The 24,769-nt window shown below is 37.5% G+C and overlaps 1 protein-coding gene across 4 annotated transcripts in view; it reads right to left on the minus strand.

Moving 5' to 3' along the window:
- Nucleotides 1-8,741: 8,741 nt before the first annotated feature.
- TRAPPC8 (trafficking protein particle complex subunit 8) overlaps nucleotides 8,742-24,769 on the minus strand; it is an 87,648-nt gene continuing 71,620 nt past the window's right edge. For all 4 annotated transcript variants that reach the window (XM_087439108.1, XM_014781314.2, XM_087439107.1 and 1 more), the window contains exons 26-29: nucleotides 22,100-22,201; nucleotides 18,290-18,435; nucleotides 10,754-10,843; nucleotides 8,742-9,787 (exon numbers count right to left, since the gene is read on the minus strand). In XM_087439108.1, coding sequence (XP_087295234.1) covers nucleotides 9,553-9,787; nucleotides 10,754-10,843; nucleotides 18,290-18,435; nucleotides 22,100-22,201 — 573 coding nt within the window. In that variant the 3' untranslated portion in view covers nucleotides 8,742-9,552. The remainder of the gene's footprint in view (nucleotides 9,788-10,753; nucleotides 10,844-18,289; nucleotides 18,436-22,099; nucleotides 22,202-24,769) is intronic.

The following is a 24,769-nucleotide window of genomic DNA, read 5'->3' on the forward strand; positions in this document are numbered from 1 at the left end:
TGAAGGTTGCTACACCTGTTAAACTAAAAATTAATCTTTAATTTAACATTAGACATCAATGCAGCGAAGGCTCAGGATAGTATTTCTAGCACCTAGAACAGTGCCAGAGCAAGACCCTATTAATATTTGTTGAATGAATGACTCATTAGACTTCTATACTTGAAATCACTTTTAATGAAAATGGCAAAAAAGCACAATACCGAAGCAAATCCAGTGTTTTCACCTACCTAAAACTCCTAAAATTTTTTGTCATGGATAAAGGCTCAGTTGTTCTTACTGTTTTTCCCATTCTTTTAACAGGAAAATGAATTCCTATGCATGCAAGTATGTGAATTTAGTTTTAAAACCTCATTTTTACTAAACTTAATGCCAGGATTATGAATATTTGTCATTTATAAAGCATTACACGTTATATTAAAGCCATTGAAGAGCTGTTGTACATTAGCACTGCTAATCACAAAATTGATTTAGCTTGTAATAGACAAAGGTAATTTACTCAATTCAATTCTTCTATTCAACCCAACAGGAGTTTCTAGTGTGTGTCCTGCACTGCTCTAAGTATTAAGGGATGATATGAAGGAAGCAAATCTCATGGTTGATGTGCCTGAGGCCCAAGCCTGCAATCAAAATAAAGCCTATAATCTTGAACAAAATTGGAAACTTAAAATAATGCAATGGTTGCTATAGATAGAGTTGATTATAGGTTTATGGTTCATACAGCTATTTGAAACTGCATTTTTAGAGGGCCTTACAAAGGGCATTCTCAAATGGAATTTATGTAAATCATGTTTAAAAATAATAGATTTTTTGTGTGTGTGTGAGGAAGATCAGCCCTGAACTAACATCCATGCTAATCTTCCTCTTTTTGCTGAGGAAGACCAGCTCTGAGCTAACATCTGTTGCCAATCCTCCTCTTTTTTTCCCCCCAAAGCCCCAGTAGATAGATGTATGTCATAGTTGCACATCCTTCTAGTTGCTGTACGTGGGACGCGGCCTCAGCACGGCCGGACAAGCGGTGCGTCGGTGTGCGCCCGGCATCCGAACCCAAGCCGCCAGTAGCGGAGTGTGCGCACTTAACCGCTAAGCCATGGGGCCAGCCCAAAAATAATAGATTTATTGACTATTTACTACCTGTCAGTCACTGAACTAAGACATTTATGGAATTAAGTCACTTGATCCTCACAAGAACCCCCTGAGATGGGAACTACTGTGACCACACTATACAGATGAGAAAACTGAGGTGTGTAGTTTTGTTACTTTTACTTTCTCAAGGTCTCATATTTGGTAGGGGGTAAAGCCGTGGATTTAAACCCAGGTAGTCTGATTTAGGAGCCACTCATAATAGATCTTCCAGGGTAGTCTTGTTCCCAGAGATGATGGTCTATTATCCACAAGTAGACTCATACACCCCAAATTATAGACCCTTACTTTATTGCTTAGAAAATGTTACAATCTCCTTTTCAATACCTAAGGTATTTAAGTATTACACTTGATATCTAAGTCCTGGGATTGATTTTGAAATCAATGTTTTAGTTTATAATACTATAACTTCTGTTTTAAAGTTTGAAAGATTATTTATGCCAACTTTTTCTAAACAGTCCCAGATTTTGACTTTGGGTAACTGTGAGATACTTTAGAAGCTGCCCAAATGACTGCATCAAATTGGTAAGGTTTCCTGTTCTCCACAAGAGCCTGCAGTCCTCCTGGTTTCAGTTGTCTTGCCCTATAATGTCATATCCCACTAGGAGGGATTCTTGGGTACAACGAAACCCCAACAAGTAGCTCACCAACACATGATTTAGCTAGTATGTATTGGATACCAACTATGTTCCAAGCACTTTAAAACCCATTATCTCACTTAGATAGACCATAAAAGGATTTTGTGTTATAAGGAAACAAAGAGGTTAAGAGGTTTGCCCACAGCCGACAAGTGGGGGTGGAGGCATTCTTACCCACATCTTTTCTTTTTCTTTTTTTTTGGTAAGGAAGGTTAGCCCTGAGCTAACAACCATTGCCAATCCTCCTCTTTTTTCTGAGGAAGATTGGCCCTGAACTAACATCTGTGCCCATCTTCCTCTGTTTTATATGTGGGACGCCTCCCACAGCACGGCTTGATAAGCAGTGTGTAGGTCCGTGCCCAGGGTACTGAACCTGTGAACTCCAGGCCACTGAAGTGGAGCACATGAACTTAACCACTCTGCCACCAGGCCAGCCCCATTACCCACATTTTTTATCAGGAGTTTTATTGATTTAACAATTTTCCATTTTAACCTCCATTTTAGATTGCACTATGACAAATTAAATGACTTCTGGATCAATAAAACTTTACAGTATCTTAAAATATTAAAAGTTTCAAGAAAACCCATCCATCTTGATTCTCTGGATGTGGTAAAGACTCCTAAAAAGTCAGCAAGTTTTAATTATGAAGTATTTCCTGGATTAATACTGTAAATACTTTAGGTTGGTAAATTATCATTAACTTGCCCAATTCTAATTCTCTGTAGCAGAAGAAAAAAATGTTTAATGCAAACCCCAACTCCACTAAGTGCTATCTCCCAAAAGGCTAATTTCAACATTTTAAAAGCAAATGGTAAGAATGGCACTGATGCAAAATTGCACTCCTGGTGCCCTCTAGTGGATATAGTTGGTTTCAGACTCACTTGCTAGGTTTTAGTGAAACCTGCCTTAGAAAGGAAAGAGGCATCCCTTCACCCTATGCTGTCCCCTCTCCTTTCTCCTCCTTTATTCTCTAGTCTTGTCCAGGTTCCCAAGATATACTGACAGTGTCACTCAGTGTTAAAGCTAATAAAATTTTATTTACAGAAACAGGTGTTATGTACAAATATAGCCACACCACTGTTGATTTACATAGCGTGTTAGGCAGCTTTTGTGCTAGAGCGGAAGAACTGAATAGTTGCAACAGAGCCTGTATGACCCGTAAGGCCTAAAGGACTTACTCTCTGCTCCTTTACATAAAAAGTCTGTCCATCTCTAGTCTCTGAGCATATGACTGGCTCTGAAAAATGCTTTGGCTATAGGACGGGCTGGTCCCTGTCACATATAACTGGGAAACTGCCCATGAATGCACATGAGCAATAGAGAAACCTCTTAAATTTTGTTTAATTCCACAGGGAACTCTTTTTTCACCTAATACATATTAACATCCTATTCAGTGGAACACATTTTGGGAAATACTATTTTATAATATTGTACTTAAAGACTTAAGTCTTATCACAGTTCTCATCAATCTAAGAGGAAATATTCTCTTTTGGAACATCTATACTCATCTACTTACTTTGTGATCAAATGTTATATTGAGTATAATTTACTTTAAAATATTTCACCAAATATATATACAATGGAATACTACTCAGCCATAAAAAAAGACAAAATCGTCCCATTTGCAACAACATGGATGGACCTGGAAGGTATTATGTTAAGTGAAATAAGCCAGAAAGAGAAAGACAAACACTGTATGATCTCATTCATATGTGGAATATAAACCAACACATGGACAGAGAAAACTGTATTGTGGTTACCAGGGGCAATGGGGGTGGGGGGTGGGCACAGGGGTGAAGGGAGACATGTATATGGTGATCGACAAACAAAAATGTACAACCCAAAATTTCACAATGTTATAAACTATTAAGACATCAATTAAAAAAAAATATTTCACCAAAGACAGTGTGATATATACGTAAGTTAGTTTTAACCACATAGGAGTAGTTAAACATTTGAAGTACCTAACCCAGGGGTGGTTATTTAGCCTTTGAAAAACTCTGGTCAGTCCATAACCCAGAAGTGGCTACCAAAAGTCTTTCAAATATCAGCCGTCTCAATTAGCACTAGTTTAACTAGTTTGTTACTCAACATAAAGGAGATATAAGTGGTGTTCAAGATATGTGTGTTGGCTAGAAATATTGTACAAGCTCCTCCACGCTTGCATGAAGAGGGTTTAAGAATCTTGTTAGGCCAGTCAGCCTATACCCTTTGCAGCGGCATTCTTAGCCCAAGGCTCAGATCCAGTCCTGGTTCCAGCCACTAAATTAAAATCCTAAGATTTAAAAACAACAAACAAAAACAAGATTCTATACCCAAACCACACCAACTGGAGGCAGACCAAATTGCTGGGGAGGCAGCCTCTGGAATTACATTTGTAGTAGCTGCTCCAAAGACCATGCCCTGACATTTTGAGAACCACTGTCCTACAGAGTCTAAAGGCCTGAAGATTCCATAAAACACCTTAGCTCTTGCCTAACTGCGATGTGGATGTCAGAACACTAACTTTTTCATGGTCTATGTCCACACCCAGAGGTGTGCTGATAAGTGTTTTATCAAATTACTCCCCAGGAAAAAAAGTTTTATATAAAAAGTTTATATAAAGTCTATGTAGCACACAATTTATGAATAATAATAAACTACACAATACTTTTTACTGTAAATTCTATATAGCCCATTGATTCTCACAGAGGGCTTTTGTTGACTTTTGCCAAGTTCTTACATAACCAACCTATGCTGCAATTAACAAACGAGAATAATCCCAGCATGAATGTTGGCTGATACTTTTGTTTACATTAAGGAGGAAGAGGAGAGTGAGAAGACACATGGCAGAGCCTCACTGTTCATCAACGACATGAGCAACTTCTTCGCTGAGCTGGATAACAGTTTCCGGATACTGGAGGAATATTTCCTCAACTATTTGTGCTATTCATAATGTAATAGCTACAGGCATGCTACACTTTTAAGTTTAATCTGAATTATTAACATTTTTCTCCATGACTTTCTTAGGTCTAGAGTAAACAGCAAAAATCAATAACTCTAACCCTGATGTGTAGCATTTGCTGATTTCCCTGGGGCAAATATTTCCACTATGGCCAATTTCAAGCTACCAAAGCAAGACGTCATTGAATGCGGAGCTGGGAAGAGATGAGCAGTAGCGCACCATTATGGTCAACCTTCAGTATTCACAGGGGATTGGTTCCAGGAACCGCTGTGGACACCAAAACTCCATGGATGCTCAAGTCCTTTATCTAAAATGGCGTAGTACAATCAACACAGTCAGCCCTCCCTATCTGCAGTTCCGAATCCATAGATTGAACCAACTCCAGAGGGAAAGGCCTACAACGGTTGTGTCTGTACTAAACATGTACAGACTTTTTTTGTCATTATTCCCTAAACAATACAGTAAAACAACTATTTACATGGCATTCATATTGTATTAGGTATTGTAAGTAATCTAGAGACGACAAAGTATACGAGAGGATGTGCATAGGTTATACCCAAAGACTACAGCCATTTTATATAAGGGGCTTGAACATCCTCGGATTTTGGTATCCACGGGGGTCCTGGAACCAATGCCCAGTGGATGTCAAGGGATGACTGTATAGTCCACCATACACATACAATAGACATAAATAATCTGGGAAATATAGGCAATAGTAAAATATTTAGGAAGTGATGAATTTTGAGTATTACCTTTATTTTTAATATGATGTATTCATTCAGTTGTAGGTTTATATAAGTTTTCATTAATGGCTGTGTTTACCACTGGTTCACAGAAATACTGAAAATTCAATAGTTGGCTCTGGTGAGTGGTGTGAACATGCTCCAGGACACCATTAGGACTACGCCTCCCTCTTACCCTCATATTTTCTCTTCTCAGACTTTTTTCCAAACCCATAGCCCTAAATTCCAAGAAAGAAATGTGTCCCTAGATGTGACCTTCCTTTCCACCTTGCCCCACACACACTAAAACGCAGTGCAGGAGGAAGAAGACCAGAGACCGACATAAGATTCAGAAGCACAGAGTGCATTCCAGCAGCCCAGCTCTCACCAAGCGTTGCTCTGCGTCCAGGTTTTCTGCAGAATCTTTTTGAACCTGGAGAACAGGGTCTTCTGATCTCTCCTCACTTTTGTGCAGATCCACCCTGGAGGGACGCTGGTACTCAGACTGGAAGAAACAGTGGCAGCTGCCAAAGGCACAGGGGTTGGGGCTCCGCCTAGTCCAGACTTGGCTGAGCCTGGCTCCCAAAGAGCCTCCTGCCCACATGACAGCCCGTCCTCTTCCTTCAATTACAGAGGCCTCCTTCCAAATACCCTCCTCCCCTTCCCTCACCTGCATCAGGGCTTTGCGTTGACATTCCAGAGAGTTCCAATGCCCCTTCTCTGGTTAAAAAGTTATTTTGAAACCAGACTTTCTAACCAACAGATACTAACATTCTTCAAAAGATTTCTGATTTTTTTGTGTGTGTGTGACGAAGACCAGCCCTGAGCTAACATCAGATGCCAATCTTCCTCTATTTTTTTTTTGCTGAGGAAGACTGGCCCTGGGCTAACATCCGTGCCCATCTTCCTCTACTTTATATGGGACGCTGCCACAGCATGGCTTAACAAGCGGTGCGTCGGTGCACACCCAGGATCCAAACCGGCAAACCCCGGACCACCACAGTGGAGCGCGTGCGCTCAACTGCTTGTGCCACCGGGCCAGCCCCGCCAATTTTTTAATATACTACATCCTGATGGAATGTTTACTAAACTAAGATATACCATTCAAATACAAAAAAGAAACTCATTTTTGCCTTTCACAAAAACATCCAATTCTCCAATGCGTCCCTTCCTGCCACCAAGTACAGCATAATTAATTCAAGTAGATAAGGAACTGAGAAATGTTGAAGTTAGTAAAGCTGACTACCATCACACCTTAAATGGGGAAGAGGGGCACCATGACATGCAAACTTCTCCTGAGATGAAAAACTATAGCCCAATGATTCTGGGCACAAGCAAGGGAATATCATCAAACAGGGGTGACCCCAAGCAAAACTACGAAATGAGCCAAGATTTTCTTTAGCATTCCTATCACTTCAGACCCCTGTTCCCTCTCCTGCTCCTCCCACCAGCACTTCCCACGTCTCTTCTGGGCACTACTCTGGTGTCCCGTTCCACGTAAAGCCTTGCCCTTACAAGCTACCCGACAAATCTTACATTTTAAAGATCAATTAGGGTACGCTGTTAGGGTACCTACAAGCATTTGCATTTTAACAGAGTTTTCTGGAAATCAATCCTAAGGGTATGAATCTTGAGTGGAAGAATTTCCGTTGACATTGAAAACTATTTGGGCTGCACAAGACTCAAAATACTCAATACCCTTCTAAGCAGCCAATTCATAAGGTAATCCCTGTTAGAAGGTATTTCCTTAGCGGCGTGATGCATGGACCCTCTTCCTTGCAGCTCCTACAAGGCCCCACTACAAAGCCTCAAGTACCTTGCCTATCATCAGACCTATGACCTACCAGATCTCTCGTTGAGGACTTTTATAGTTAGGGTAGACTTTCTCTTTTAGAGTGACTTCAGCTCACCCTCAGCCCTCTGCTCTTTTACCACCTTTCCACACTGTCTTTCTGGATTCCTGTCTTCTTCATCTCCACTCTCTTACAAAGGCTTGCAGTAGATGCTTGAGATAGCTTGTTGGAATTTAGTGCTAAATTTTCCATTTACAGATAATTTGAATTTAGCAGTATTCTCTGTCTGGTTATGCTAAAAGGATGAATGAGGTGTGGTTTCATTAGCTCTTCTTGTTGATTTGTATACTTATTTGGAGAATGAATGGAAAGATTTAGATTTAGGAAGACACCAACTGTCCTAAGGGCCATCAGGAAGTGAACTCTGGTTTTATTTGTCTGAAAATACCTTTGTTTCATTTCCATTCTTGAAAAGTATTCTTGCTGAGTTTAGAATTCTGGCTTAGGAGTTAGTTTCTTCCAGCCCTTTGAAGATACTCCACTATCTTCTGGCTTCCATTCTTTTTGTTGAGAAGTCTGCTATCAGTTGAATTATTGCTACTGTTCCAGTAAGTTTTGTCTTCTGCATTCAAGATCGCTTCCTCCTTCATCTTTAATTTCTAGCAGTCTCACTATGATGCATCTGGATATAGGTTTCTTTTTATTTATGTTGTTTGGGATTTACTGAACTACTTGAATCTGTAACTTGATTTCCATCTTAGAAAATTCTCAGCGATTCTCTTCAAATACTGCTTCTGCCCTATCCTCTCTCTCGGACTCCAAATAATCATATTTTCTCACTGAATCCAGCAGGTCTCAACTTTTTTGCCTCTTTTCCACTCTTTTTCTCCCCTTGTGTTAAGTTTAGATTATTTCTCCTGACCTATACTTCTTGTCTCAAAGCCTGTCAAATGTAAGGCTCTGCCTCTCAGCTGCTTCTTCCTAAGTGGACAAGCCTCCCAAGGCAAAGTAGTCCCAAACGATGGTCTCATCTCCCTGGACTCTCTTCTCCTGGATTTTGGCCCACTAATAACTAATAATATTGGTAAGAGTTTGGTTTTACTAAGATGTTTTCTTCTATTTTGTTCAGACTTTTTACCTTTCTTCAGCAGGAAGGCTCAATTACCTAGTCTGCTATAACCAGCATCAGAGTCTGTAATGTGCTTATTTACAATAGGTTCAACAAGCATTTATCTTCCTTTCTTCCAGGATATAAAAGGATTATCCAAATTTGTAACTGGGCATCAGACATGGCACATTTAAAGGTAAAATTCACTTGCTCATGTATAACAAGGCCACCAACGGCTGCAGGACAAAGACTGTACTTCACTTTGCGAAACAAAGATGATGAAGCTTTCTCAGGAAATTAATCTAGTACCTGCTATAATAATATGATTAGCATTCATTTTAAATAAAGACTATATTAAGTCCTCAAAATTTAAAGAAAGGCATCCAATAAAGCTGTACAGTGAATAGCATGTCTTTATTCTATTTACAGTACATTTGTTATAAATATAATACATTTTTGAAAAGCTTATTTTTAATTAACTTGAGTAGATTTATATTTTAAATGGATCAACTCAATTGTTAAAGTTACATAATAAAGAATATGATAATTTAAATGACAAAAATCTCATATTGTGAAATAGTGCATTCTATGTTGAGATGAATGAAGGGGAAAAAAGGTCAAACTCCTTTCAAAACTATATTCAAAGCATCAGAAAAAAATTTTTTTCTTTTTACAGTTATGTATGAGTCATGGGACATCAGATACTGAAGTACGAAGACTCTATAACCGAAGTTCAAAACTGATTTCAGAGAACTGTGTGAAGCAAGACAGAAAAATTTGTATTTAACACTCCAGAGAACTTCACAGTAAAGCTGGAATTTATAGACTAATGGCTTAACAGGAGTATTGCCTATAAGGCCTTTCCTTCCTCAAATTATCTCCTAACTTTCATATACCATCAATAAGTTGTAACAGCAGACTTAGACATTGGTTTTTAAGATGGGGCTTAATAAGGTGCGTGGATATGCTGAAATTCTGTATTATGACATGTAAATTATTACCAGGGTTTAAAGAAATACAAAAAAAGAATATAAGTATTCTCAGTCCAACATGCTTTGCATCATCAACAAATTGACAAGTCAAAAATATTTTGCAGTGATCCGACACCAACCTCCATAACAAGTTAGGTATTTCAAATACTGCTGTAAAACTCATTCAGTAAAATAAAACTGATTCTTGTGGATTTCAGTACAAATGTGCAAGTTGTCACACATTATTGATGATGATCAGGGCAGGCATGGAGTTCTGCTGACTTGCTTCAAATACTGTAACTTGGTCCGATAACTTGGCAAATACCCTAGGAGTTCCAAGGTTATAAACACCTGCATGGACAAAGCATGCTTTCAGCTGCAAACTGTGAATCTCCTGGCTTTTAAGCTGAAGTTTATATTGTGTTTGTCCAAGCCACGTAAATGATCCATGGACTTCCAATGCTTCCGGACTAAGGGAGAAGGAAAATGGTAAGTTGGAGGGTTTTTTCTTCATAATTTTTTTCCCAAGGTCCCTTAATAACACATCCCTTTAACCTATCAATTCTATTTCTAGAAATTATTTTATCAAACCCACTGTTTATTAATAATAACAATAATGGCAATAGCTTTTATTACTATTGCTATAACAGCTAACATTTATTAACAGTTACTATGTTCTAGGCACAATGCTGTGAGTAAATTATCTCCTTTAATGCTCACAACAGCAGCTAGTAAATGATGGAAACTGATTTCAAATCTGAGCTTTTAACCACTTGGTTACCCATACATAAATATAGTTGGGGATACAAGGATGCTTATAACATTGAAACTGTTTATAATATTGAGAAATGGAAAGCAACCCAGTACCTACCAGTAAGGCATTAGTTAGTTAACTTATGATACATATATCAAACAGAATGTGCATGGATTTCAGAGAGCTGCCCCAGATTCTGTTCGAGGTGTTATACAATAATAATCAGTATATGCTTCACATTACTTTTCTAAAAATCCCCCAAATTTCTGAATTCCAAAAAGCATCTGGCTTTTGCAGTATCAGATATAGGAGTAGGGACCTGCAATATTTTTGTAAAGTATTATTTTATAATCAGGAAAAAAACCTAAAAAAAAATACTTCTATCACAAACTTGCTGATTTTCAATTTTAGAGTTCTTTATCACCCAACAAACTTGCATAAAACTTTTTGTCTCCTAACAAAATAATTTGGAAACTGCTTTCCATTTTGTCACTATTGTAATGCTAAGACAATCCTTCGTAACTCTTCTATAATAGTTCTATAATACCAAACAAAAAATCAGGCATGCCTAAGTAAACTTCCTCTATCCATGTTTGGTAATTATTTGCATAATTTCAAAATATTAATTGCTCTCAAATCAATCTTAAACTATGACATAATCTTGCACTAAATAAATCTTTACCTTGTTGTTTTATGCCGAAGATCAACTATTACATCGACATCAGCCTTAGAACAATTGGAAAGTAAAAGAGTGACTGGTACTAGACAAAGGCTATGGAAGAAAAATAAAAAAGATTAGCTGTGTATTAAAAAAAAAATTCTTGAAAATAACACTTAAGAATACCTAACAGTACATAAGCTCTTTAAAAACAATTAAATTCTAGGGGCCGGCCCGGTGGCACAAGTAGCTAAGTGTGCGCACTCCACTGTGGCGGCCCGGGTTTTGCCGGTTCAGATCCTCAGTGCACACCGACACAGCCCTTGTTAAGCCATGCTGTGGCGGCATCCCATATAAAGTAGAGGAAGATGGGCACGGATGTTAGCCCAGGGCCAGTCTTCCTCAGCAAAAAAGAGGAGGATTGGCATTGGATGTTAGCTCAGGGCTGGTCCTCCTCACACAAAAAAATATAAAATAAAATTAAATTAAAATTAAATTAAAATTAAATAAAATTAAAATACAATAAAATAAAAACAATTAGATTTGAGTAAGGAAAAAACTGAGTTCCAAAATCACTCAAGACAAAATTATTTGTGTAAATAAGAAGTAAAACATATTAATACAATGCCTGAATACTAGAACATATACATCCACAAAGCCATTTTATTTCCATTTATTATAGCTAATCTTAAAAAATAACTGAAGTGTTTCCAGGTGGTTACTTCAAAAAATGAAACAAAAGTAAATAATCTCAACTAAGAAAGATCAATAGAGAAAAATCGTGACATTTTTAACAACTAATCCTGTTCTCTGTATGTCTCTTGAAAACTGTTTAATTTTGAGAACTTGGCCTAGATTGACATTTGCTTTTCTATCAAATCTGCATAAAAGCCATCATGTTTTGGAGAATGTGAGAATTATTTCCATACAACAAGTTATGAGGAAAGCCCTTTCGAGTGGACACATTTGCTCAGGTAACCTAGTTTCTGATATCACTTTATAATTAATAAATTACTAAAGCATAGGAGAAAGGACAGGCAATGACAGAAGAGGACATAGGAACAGACTGGTGCATATTTCAAATCAAGAACATAATAAATGAACATAACCTATGCACAAATGAAGCCTCGTTACACACTATTATTTATATTTTGCTCTATAAACCACAAAGAACAAAGAGAGAGTAAAAAAAAAGAAAAATAATAACCTAATAAGCTCACACAAAATAACTTTAAAATTCTGCTCAGATAATATATTTTATGCTTTCAGAAATTTTATATACTCTTACTGAGAAATACTTTCTAAACAGTACTGCAAATAACAGATTTCCCTACACAAAAACTAAGATAATTTCAAAAACAAAACCTTAGCTTGTGCCGGTGTAAAGCCCTTACCTCCCCACTTAGTTCTCACAAGGAAAGGAGGGCAACAAAGACTACTGAGCAGGTTTCCAGTCTGAAGCACCTCATTAAGTTAAATTCCAACTGCGTAATTTGTAACCCAAAGCAAAACCTCAGGAACTTCTGCTATTCTGTTCCCATTTGATCCTCAAATGTCCAATTCTCCATACCTTATCTAAATGCTTCTAGTAAAAGAAGAAATGTGAACATCTGAATGTTTCCTAGCCCCAAACCAAACTCATGATCTTCATTCCTTCTCTTCTTCCACTCATTGTTTCAGTGAATGGCACCCCCATCTACCCTAGCAAACCTTAGGCATCATACTAAGTGTTTTTTAATTGGGAATGGGGGCTACTGCCTCACTAGCCCCCATTCCCAATTCTGTTATTCTTCACCAACTCCTGTCAATTCTTGCTCCCATACATCGCTGGAACCTGGTTACTTCACTCAATCTTCATTTTCCTTATAAGTTCAAGTCATCATGTCTCTTGGTTTTACTAAAATAGCCTCTGAATTTGCGCCCTGATGCAATCCATTCCTTATACTGGGTGTTTCTCAGATCTGATCTGTGTTTCTCACACTTGAGCATGCACCAGAATCACCCGGAGGGCTTGTTTAAAAAGACTGCTGGGCCCCACTCCCAGAGGTTCTGTTTCAGTACATCTGGGGTGTGGCCCAAGAATGTGTATTTCTAACAAGTTCCCAGATGATGCTGATGCTTCTGGTCTGGGACCACATTTTGAAAACCATTGCTTTATACAATAGTCTTTCCAAAATGCTAATCTGATGAGCCACGAACAATGCCTAGAGACCAAACTGCTGACAACTCTTCCCTCATGACCAAAATTTGGCATTATTAAAGGCATAGGTTCTACAGTCAGATTGCTAGAGTTCAAATATCAGCTTAACAACTCTGTACCAAGTCTTCTCAACGGTAAACAAGGAACAATAACTGTACCCACCTCTCAGGTTTGTTGTAGTGATTAGGTAAAGTCAAATATGCTAAGAGCTGAGAGTAACACCCAGCACATGTTCAAAAGCCCCATAAACATTATCCAATATGACTTCTTACTTTGAAAAGCTATGGCAGGGGGCCGGCCACGTGGCTTAGCGGTTAAGTGTGTGCGCTCCACTACTGGCGGCCCGGGTTCGGATCCCAGGTGTGCACCGACGCACTGCTTGTCCGGCCATGCTGAGGCTGCGTCCCACATACAGCAACTAGAAGGATATGCAGCTATGACATATAACTATCTACTGGGGCTTTGGGGAGAAGAAGGGAAAAAAAGGAGGAAGATTGGCAATAGATGTTAGCTCAGAGACGGTCTTCCTCAGCAAAAAGAGGAGGATTGGCATAGATGTTAGCTCAGGGCTGATCTTCCTCACAAAAAAAAAAAAAACAAAGAAAAGCTATGGCAGCTAAACCCCATCTGTTTCACATGTTTGTCATCTCTGGTCACATATTCTTTCTCATATTCTCATTCTTCTACTGCTCTGTGTTCCACTGCCATGACCAAACCTCCTACTGTCCCATTCATTTCCACATTACATTAAGAACACTCCTCTAGATCCTCAATCTCTTTTTATGTTTCTACATCTTACTTTTTTTTTTTTTTGTGAGGAAGATCAGCCCTGAGCTAACATCGGTGCTAATGCTCCTCTTTTTGCTGAGGAGGACTGGCCCTGAGCTAACATCTATTGCCAATCCTCCTCCTTTTGTTTTTTCCCCAAAGCCCCAGTAGATAGTTGTATGTCATAGTTGCACATCCTTCTAGTTGCTGCATGTGGGATGCGGCCTCAGCATGGCTGGAGAAGCGGTGCGTCGGTGCGCAGCCGGGATCTAAACCTGGGCCACCAGTAGCGGAGCGCGCGCACTTAACCGCTAAGCCACGGGGCCGGCCCTCTACATCTTACTTTAACTGAAATTTGGCTGAGTACACAGCCTCCTCTAGAGCCCTCTCAACAACAGATGCTGTTTTTCTTCCCACATCTTCCACATCTCGGGGCAGAATGTACCATTAATATAGTTCTCAGTGCCACTTCTTGATGATTTGTTCCTCTTATCTCTTCTGTAAAAACACCCATTTTTGTCATAAACTACTTCAAAGTTTTTAATCTTTTTTTCTGTCCCCACACGGACAAACTAAAAACCAGTGACAATAACTCAGTACAGCAGAGATTCTTTGAGGGAGAGGGAAGGGATGGGCATTTTGAAATATCTGAAGTAAAGATTAAGGGAAACATCTGCTTCACCTCTCACCCCCCCATTCATCTAACACATCTGTCAAGCAGAGGCATACCAGCTAGATGAGAAACACTAGGCTTCTCTTCCACATCATCTATCAGCTTCATTTATTAAAAGCTTCAGCATGAGTTTGCTTTCTTCCTTTCTTCCCGAGTCTTCTCATCATTTTGAACAACTTCACTGTCTAGGCAGACGATTCATGAAACACCTCCCTCAAATCCTTGACCTGTCCCCTCCATAACCACCAGTACTATTCAAAACTCAGCCATCTAACTTCTGGGATCATACTGTCAATTGTTTTTAGTTACCTAAAATAACTGCCTCTGTAATAATACTCAAGTCACTCCATTCTCTGACCACTATCTCCCATGTCTCCAGCTCTTTCATTCAATTAAGCTTCTGTTCTTTAGTTTCACAAGGATGCCCAATCACTCGACCCTCTATTTCAGTGATTCTCAATCTTGGTTACTGTGGTCATTGTAATTATTGTTTAGCAGTTATTCACTCCCTTCACCTTCCTATTGCTGGGTTATGGATCATCCTTGTTGACTGTGAGGATGAAGCTATTTGGCCAAGGGAATATTAATATCTTCAATGCAAACAAACCTTTAAATGTACTACTGCAATAAGGCTCACTTTTCGTACTCCAGAGACAGGCCTTGAGAGAACATATCCCAAGTAGCTGTTGCCCATTTGGACTGAGCCCAAACTGTATGTGGTACAGACATGAACCCAACCAACCCACGGCCTGAAGCAGAGCTTTAGCCAAATCGTAGGTGACCTACAGATCCATGAGCGTGGGATTAAATGCCTTGTAAGCTACTGAATTCTGGAGTGGTTTGTCATGAAGCATTATTGTGGCAACAAGGACTGATACAGATGCACTCTAGTCCTCACATGCACATCTGAGGACATTTAAAAAATAGAGATGCTTGGGTCCTACTCCCAGAGATTCTGATTTAATTGGCCTGAGCATCAGCCTGAGCAATTTTCAAAAATTTCCCAGATGATCACAACGTGCAGCCACAGTTGGAAAAAACTGCCACATTTTATCCTTATCTAACCTGCTTGTTTTCACATACTTCCACGCACAGTTTTGATTCTGTGATGCTTTATTTTAACCCACTGCTCAACTTTAGTTTGATCAAACCTGTCCTGCTTCACATACGTCCCTGAACTGCCTAGGTTCTGTGATGCTTTTTAACCCCAAGAGAATCATGTGGAGAACTCCTAAATATCCTAGCCTCTAAAGTAGAGCCAACATTTTAACCCCTAAGGTTAAAAAGAAGCACCATGGAATCTAAGATATTCAAGAAGTACACGAAGCAGGACAGGTCTGATAAACAGAGACAAAGTAGAACTGTGAGTTAAAATGAAGCACCATGGAATCAAAACTGTCCGTAAAGTATGTGAAGTCAAGACAGGTTCAGTAGGGATAAAACAAATTTTTTTCCTCTCAACTTTGGCTGCACATTAGAATCACCTGGAGAACTTTAGGAACTCTGGATGTCCATGGCACCACCTCTCCTGCCGTCCTCCCCCTCCAACCCTGGCCAATCAAATCAAAATCTCTGGGAGTAGGACTAAAGTATTTGCATTTCTTCAATTTCCCCAAGTGATGCCCCTGTGCATCCTGATATCAGTCAAAGGCACACAGAATGAGTACTAAGCAACATTAAGACCTAGGCAAAGAATTAAGAACAAAAGCATTTTAAAATTAACTTAAATGGCTAAAAAAAATCTGAAAACATGAAGTGTTGGTGAAGGTATAGAGCACAGGGAACTCCCATATACTGCTAGTGGGATGCACAAATTGGCAAAACTACTTCGGAAAAATTCCTAGATAAATATGCCAAAAAAAAAAAAAAAAAAAAGGCAAACACATGCACCAGGAGATATATACAAGAATATTCACAGTAGAATTCAGAATAGTTCAAATATGAAAGTAATCAAAAAGTCCAACCACAGTAGAGTAGATAAAATAATTCTGGTGTGTTCAAACATATTCCTATGACAATGGAAATTAATTCTACAGCTTCATGAAATGGTTGATGATTACTAACATAATATTAAATGAAAGAAGTTGGACATAAGAATATACTCCTTATAATTTCACCTATATAAAAAAGTTCAAAAAAACACATGAAAATCAAAATACAGAGATGTATACTTAGTTGGAAAAATTATAAAGAGAGGCACAGAGGTGACCACCAATATTGGGGTTAGACAGGATAGTGACTGGGGGGGAGTAAATAGGGGGCTTCTGAGATGCTAGCAATATTCTATTTCTTGAATAGAGGTGATTATTTGGGTATTAGCTTTGTGAAAAAAATCACTGTGGCCATACATTTTTGTTTTTGGGCATTTTGTGTTATATTTCACAATGGAAGAGTTTAAAAATGGTTAGCTCCATTTTAAGTTATTTTTTAAATATTTCTGATGCTAAGTCTCTGTGAAGGTCTTAATTTTGCCCAGCACTCTTTCTGTGTTCTTAGCCAGCTTCTTCTCACTCCTCTCAGTAGTTACCCTCAAGTTTCACTTTTAAAAAATTCTCTACCCTTTATTCTCTTACCTCCTAGATTACTTGGATGAGCCATAGGTTAGCTCCTATAAAACTCCCGAAAATGGAGGCACTCCACTTTAACATGTAAACTTGTTAAAATTTCTCCCTACTTTCTTCTCTCCCTGTTTCAATAGTAAGGAGGTCCCTTCTTCAGTTCAAAGCTAATCCTGTCATTCTTTGGTGTATGTATCTTTCCATCCATTAAGGATTCTGTTCCTCTCCCTTTATCTCATCATTTCCTTCAAGATCATAAACATATCCATATCTTACCTACTAAGAAAATAATATCAAAAGGATATTCCCTGATCCTCATTCACAGCCCAGCTTGCTGAAACGGTGATCTACCCTAGTATCCTTACTTACTTGCTTCCCTTTCTTCGACCTACTATGTTATGCTTCCACCTCCACTATGTAGTAACATTCTTCTCAAAATCACAGACAGCCTCTTTATTGTCAGATCCAATGAATGACTTTTTGGTCCATTTACTATTTGACCTTTCTGCAGCATTTTAAACTGCTAACCATCTCCCTCTCCTTAAACCGTTCTCACTCAACCTTTGAGATACCATTTTCTCCTCACTGGTCTCTTCTTCCTAATTCTTTGATTGCTACTTCTCAACCAGTCTTCTTTATGGACTCCTTCTTCCACAGCTCATCTCTCAGACACCACTGTATTGCAGGTCATCATTCTCTTTTTGTTCTATCCCACCCTGCCCCCACCTCTATTCAGGATGCCTTAACCAAAATTTATACCTTCAATTATCACTTACAGACTAGCTCTAATAGACTTCTCTCCATCTTTTCTTATATTTGCAACCAGCAACTGTTTGAAGTGTCATCTGATTTAAGACATTTTACTTTCAGAACCATACGTTTATATAATCAAGCTATTTACCAAAATTATAAATACATCATTTCCCAGGAAGTTTAGCACTTAGTAAATCTTAAGTAAATGACGCTGTCTAAATTTGAACTGTTTGATGAGTCTATGTTGCAGTCATGGCTTAGGTTTAATTTCTACATCTAAAACAAAAACAAAATGATACAATATTTTTTCCTTGTTTGTGACAATGATAAACCCGCTCATCATAAGGAAATTTTTAGCAACTGAGGTGGCTGAGGCAATATCCCTCTCTTGGACCACAGCAGCAACACATAGTAATCGTAGTAAAGGGTAAATTACTTAAGAGCAATTTCTATAGACTCAGTATTATTCTAAATTTCTTCTTCAATATATGGGTTAATGCCATTGTCAAAATAAATAAATACATAAGTCTGTATGTGTGTGTGTGTGCCTGTGCCCACACATGTGTGTCTGTTCTGCAGAAAAATTTTAACAAAAATAAACCTCAAACCTTTTTTGATGAAATGGATGATTAAATGATTCTGGATAGTGAAAACTTGTTTTAATGAGATTAGAAAGCTGCTCTACTGATGGTCTTGAGGAAACTGTAGTGTTTTCCGGCCTGAAAAATTTTAATAGTTCCATTTCTGGTGGCTCCTAAGAAAAGAAAAGAAAAAATATATGACAATAAAAACATTGCCTTGCTAAAATAAAGTATAGCATATACAAACAAAAGAAGTTAAAACCAATAGAGATAAAGTAAAGCATGAACAATACGTTTTCTGCTCTTATTTTAAACTAACAGTTGGAATCATATGCAATATAATCTAGGATAAAGAAACTAGGATCTGGAATCATTTATGCATTCCCTATTTATTATGTGCTGAGGTTGGACTTGAATTCCAGCAACTTTACATATTAGCTCTGTGATCTTGCATAAGTTGTTTAACACTTAATTGAAGACTTACTTTCTTCTTTTGTAAAAGGGGTTCTTAACAATAATTCCAAAAGTTGTTGTGGTTCTCACCTGGTAAAACTGCTTAGTACTTAGGCTACAGACATTCAATTGTAGAGCATCTGTTTTAATAGGTGAAGAACTAAAATTGCCTTAAAACTTCATTTTGAAATTAGATTGCTGAGTTTTATAGATTACAGTGCTTCAACTATATTAACTGAAGGTTAACATGCCCATAAAAGTCTTAATATAGCTTAGTGTCAGGCACACTGTAAACAGTTCAATAAGTATCATTATCATCTAAATAAAAATAAAGAATAATGTCCCATTTCTACTATTATTATTTTCTTTCATGGTTATCTTTTCTCCATTTTCCTTCACCTTCCAGGAAAATTTTGGTTTTTAATTTCCTGCTAGCCTCATTGGATTCTGATCTATACCAAGAACTGGCAAACTACAGCCCATGGGCCAAATCCAGCCTGCTTCCTGTTTTTGCAAAGAAAGTTTTACTGAAACACAGCCACATCCACTTGTTTACATACTGTCTATGGGTGCTTTTGGACTCCAACAACAGAGATGAGTAATTATGACATAGACCTTCTGGCCAGCAAAGCCTAAAACATTTACTACCTGGCTTTTCTCAGAAAAAGTTTGTTGACTCTTGATTTATATAGCTGCAAAAGCAAAAACCAAATTTTTAGCTTTTGACTTATAAATCAGAGAAAAGTGACTAGAGGTTTACCCTGGAGGAAGGAAGACTTGTGACTGGAAGAGAACTTCTGGGGTGCTTATTATGTTCTATTTCTTGATCTGGGTCCTGGTTATATTGGAGTGTTTTTCAATTTGTAAAACTCAATGAACTATTCACTATTCTGTATTTATGTTACACTTAATAAAAAGTTCAAAAAATGTGTAATGTTTAATATAGTCATGCGCCACATAACGATGTTTCAGCCAATGACAGACCTCATATATGATGGTGGTCCCATAAGATTAGTACCACGTAGCCGAGGTATGTAGTAGGCTATACCATCTAGGTTTGTGTAAGTATACTCCTGATGTTTGCACAATGACAAAGTCACCTAAAGACGCATTTCTCAGAACGTATCCCTGTCATTAAGCGATGCAAGACTGTATATTCTAATTATAGAATATAGAAAACAAGCTATTGTTTGAGACTTTTAAATTATACTGAACAAATTTCTATATACCATCTATCAGGAGGAAAAAACGTGGACGATGGCCATAAAAGGATATCAAAAATCTGAAGCTAATTTACTGAGAGAATATTTAGAAGAGATTCCCTCTCTCTCTGCTTAAGAGTAGCAACAAGTATTTTCACCATCAGTGCTGGACAACTTGTACAGTAGCTTCACAATAAGGATTTGATTTATCTTATGCCAGTTCTACCACAAGAGAGGTGGAAAAACTGTGAAGTACTATTATCTTGTGAAGTACTATTATCCTTGTTTTATAAGTGAATAGTAAGGTAAGTTCATCCAATTATGCAAGTAATTTGCACTAGGTCATCAATTTGAAAGTCTTTGGGCTCCAAATATATTATTTACAGTATGATTAAACTGCCCTATCTCCCAAGCTCAGTTAATCATATAAAGAGAACATAAAATATTTCAAAGGTGAAGACAGAGAAATAAAAATGATATGCCATACACACTATGTAGAATGGGAATGTAACAAGAGTAAATTTTATAGAAATTACTTTGTTTCATTTCCTAAATGCTAATCTTGCCATTGTTTGATATGTTTCAAATGATTAAAAGTTTATGACATTTACAACTAAAACTTGGAATTTTTGTATTAAAGGGAGAAAAATGATTTTCTTAAAATAAGAAACAGATTTGGGGTTAAGTTTGATATTTTCATTAAACCTAACAAAAAATTACCATTAGTAACCATCAAAGTAAAAATTTATTCAAGTTATAGAATCACCAATGGATGCTAAAACTTTGGACCTAATATTGAGAAATCAGACATTTACATAGTTTCCAATTATCTCTCCACAAATTACTTATTATTATAAAAAGAAAAATAGTAACTCTACTATGGAGAAACATGGCAGACACCACCTTAACCAAATAACCCATCATTGATGATGGGACAAAGTATCATCATGTGCCTTCTGATGTAATACACTGGCAAGGACATAACATCACTTACGTAGTATTTCTGCCAAAAATGTATAATCTTAATTTAATCATGAGGAAACACGAGAAAACTCCAAAGAGGCATTATTTTACATTAAAATAACTGGTCCATTATCTTTAAAATGTCAGTGTCATAATCAACAAATAAAGACTCAGAAACTATTCCAGATTAAAGGAAACTAAAGAAACATGACAAGTAAATGCAATGCATGATCCTGGACTGGATCTTGGATAGGAAAAAACACAGTTGTGAGGATATAATACAGACCTTTGATGATACTTGAATATGGACTGCATGTAAGAGTATTGTATCAATGTTAAAATTCCTGAATTTAATAATGGTTTTTGTGATTATTTAAGAGATTGTCTTTATTCTTAGGAATACTAAATGAAGTATTCAGGGGTAGAGGGCAGGAATGTCTGCAATTTACTTGGGAGTAATTACTTGAGAATGATTAAGAAAAAAATCACTATTGACGTAAATAGAGAAAGAATGATACGGCAAATAAGGTAAAATGTTAATCACTGGTGAACCTGAGTGAGAGGTATAAGAGAGTCCTTTATACTATTCTTGCAGCTTTTCTGTAAGGTTGAAAATTATTTCAAAGTAAAAGTTGTCAAAAATAATGGGGAGAAAAGCTTGAAAATCAGGATCCATTATTTTAAACACAATACAAGATCACTAAATTACTGGACTAAATATGCTTAAATTTTGCTCATATACACTATGAGAACTTTTTGGTAAGATTAAATAGTATTTTAGGAAAAATAAGAAAACATATTAAAACAGTATTACCAGGTGCTGCACAACTCCAGAGGCCATCCTTTACATTTTATGATATGCCCCCTGGAGTTCTGCTATGGTGTGGGTCTATTACAATAAGAAAATATAGAGCGTACGGTTCCCTTCCTCTCAAGCAAATCAATTCTCTTTGTAACTATGAATTTTAGATTCAATATAGAATGTATTCTGGGAAACCCCAAGATCACAAATGTATCTTAATACTCTTTTAAGGTGCTAATGAATTTTAAAATCAATTTATGTTCATTTCTAATTTTAATCAGTCTTCTGCCACCAACCCCCGACTCAAATCCCAATATAAAAGCCTGCACAAACCAGACCCCTTCAAAAACACGAAAACCAACCAAACAAAAAACCCCACAGCTCACAGGGAAGCCCCAAAGCAAACTCTGTCATTACCTGTTTCTGAGGATATGAAAAGGCTTCTTTTCCTACAGTGCGAAGAATAACATGATGCTGACCTTCCAAAATAAGCTGCTTACTGTCTTCCACCACGTATGCCTAAGAAATACAAAGCACAAAAATGTTACCCTGCTTGGCAGTAACCTCAAAAGTAACCAATGCAGTATCTGATGGAAAGTATAAATATTATGGCTAATATCTATAAATCATTAGCACTCATGGGTGTGTCAGCACTTCTACTTTTTATTTGTTCATTCAAAGTATCTGCCAAAATCTGTTTTGCCTCAATATAACACAGTTGGCCTGAATATTTCAGAGACACATCTTGAAATCTTTTCCAGTTTTCTCTAGAGCTCTTAAGAAACTAGTCCAAAAGAACAGTACCATAATACAAGCTTGTTCCTTTATTGGACTGCCAATATACAGGAAAAGGCTTTTTTCTTATATTCTTGCTTCTGAAATGCCCCAGGATTTATCATATAGTAGAGCAAAATCAGTGAGTACAATCATAAATCCTATAAGTGGAAATGTCATGTCCTTGAAGATCTTAAATATAAGTACATATGCTTTTTTTTTCCCTTGCTGAGGAAGATTTGCCAATCCGTTGCCAATCCTCCTTTTTTTTTTCGCTTCAGGAAGATTAGCACTGAGCTAACATCTGTGCCAATCCTCCTCTATTTTTTTGTATGTGGGACAGAACCACAGCATGGCAGGTGAGTGGAGTAGGTCCACGCCCAGGATCCGAACCCGTGAACCCCGGGCCGCCGAAGTGGAGCTCGCAGAACTTGAACCACTCAGCCATGGGGCCGGGCCCATATGCTTTTAAAAAAAAAACTTTTTTCTTCCTATATAGTGAATTGATTTCATCTGTATCAAAACACTTATTCCAGCATATAACTGTTCTCCCTCTTGAACTGCTTCCATCCTGAAGAAAATATAATCTGTAAATGGATCTCATATACTATTATTGTCACATCATGCAAATACAAAGGCTTAAACTTTTTTTTGACAAGCCAAATTATTTTACTATTAGATTCAACAAACACAAAATTACTCAGTCAAAATGTTATCAAAGTTTCTAAATGTTTATTTTCAATTTCTATACGTATCATGACTAGTGACAGTTTGTCATTCACAGATCACACTTGGAGTAGTGCTGCACTAAGACATAGGACAGCCCAGGACCCACTCACCACCCAGAAATGCAGGAGTTAAACACCTGATGGGGTGACCTTTTAATCAAGAGAGGATGATAGTCGACAGATAAGGTCGTGAGACATGTCATAGGTCTTTTCCAATGGTCTCAAGGGATTGAGTAAAAGCCATAGCCATACATAATTTTATAATCATTCTCCTCCCTGCATATATGCTTAACTTTTTACAACAAACCTTTATTTTTGGTTAAGATTGGTTAGGAGTTGTACTATGCTCCTTTTTCAACTATTTTTTCACCAAAATGTTAGTTTTTGTGAATGTTAGCTCTTAGTTTTCTCTGGAATCATATTTTATTAGATTCCTATGCTTCCTGTGCATCCCACTTGACAACATAAATTACTTTTCAAGTTTTCTTTCATTCAATGGGTTCTTTTTGCATTTTCTAGAGCCCTCACTAAAGAAAATCTACCAGTCACTTTCTCAAGTGAGTAAATGATAAACTTATCATAGATATTAGCCACTACCAAGCTTAATATAAGGAGCAATGCTGCTGAGTCTGAAAATAGGATCCTCTTAATTCTAAGCTTCAAGAACATTTGATTTCAAGCCAATAATGTGTAACTGATCTTTTTAATATTAAACACCTTCCAGAACCAACAAAAGTGTCAGCTTAAGTAGTTTTATTGGAACTCAGGCAAAGCCAGCTTGGTTTCAAAAAAATTTATTAAAAAAATATATGGTTTAGTAAAAGAACACTCTAGAACATCTGAATCAATTTCAAATATATGTACTGATCCTCTACTATGGGCATGTCTCTATGTTAGCTCTTACATAAGATAACACAAAATCAAACCTTTTCACATAGTTCAGCTGAACATCCTTGGACAAGATTCTAAATTCCACTGTAGAATCATTTTTTAAAAAAATAAATGATACATGCATAAAATATAAAAGGGTGTACTGTGAAAAATAAGTCTCCTCTGTATTATAGTGCAGTCAACGTTGGGGAAGATTAAACAATCTCATTCTGGTCTGCCATGTGTGGATCTTATTTGGATCTGACTATAAAAAAAAAAATTAAAATATTTTCAAATAGTCTGGAAAAGCTGAACAGAGACCAACAATTAGATAATTATTAAGAATTACTGTTGTGTGGGGGCCGGCCCTGTGGTGTAGTGGCTAAGTTCACATGCTACATTTCGGCAGCCTGGGTTTGCAGGTTCAGATCCTGGGCGTGGACCTACACAATGTTTATCAAGCCATGCTGTGGCAGGCGTCCCACATATAAAGTAGAGGAAGATGGGCATGGCTGTCAGCCCAGGGCCAATCTTCCTCAGTGAAAAAAAAGACGAGGACTGGCAACAGATGTTAGCTCAGGGCTAATCTTCCTCACAAAAAAAAAAAAAAAAAGAACTATTGTTAATTTGATTGGATGAGATAATAATACTGTGGGGTTATGTTAAACAATATAACATAAACTTCTGCTAGAAGTACATACAGAAGCATTTACAG

The sequence above is a fragment of the Ceratotherium simum genome, chromosome 14 (assembly GCF_057802395.1).
Source record: "Ceratotherium simum simum isolate JZ-2026a chromosome 14, ASM5780239v1, whole genome shotgun sequence".
Lineage (NCBI taxonomy): Eukaryota > Metazoa > Chordata > Mammalia > Perissodactyla > Rhinocerotidae > Ceratotherium > Ceratotherium simum.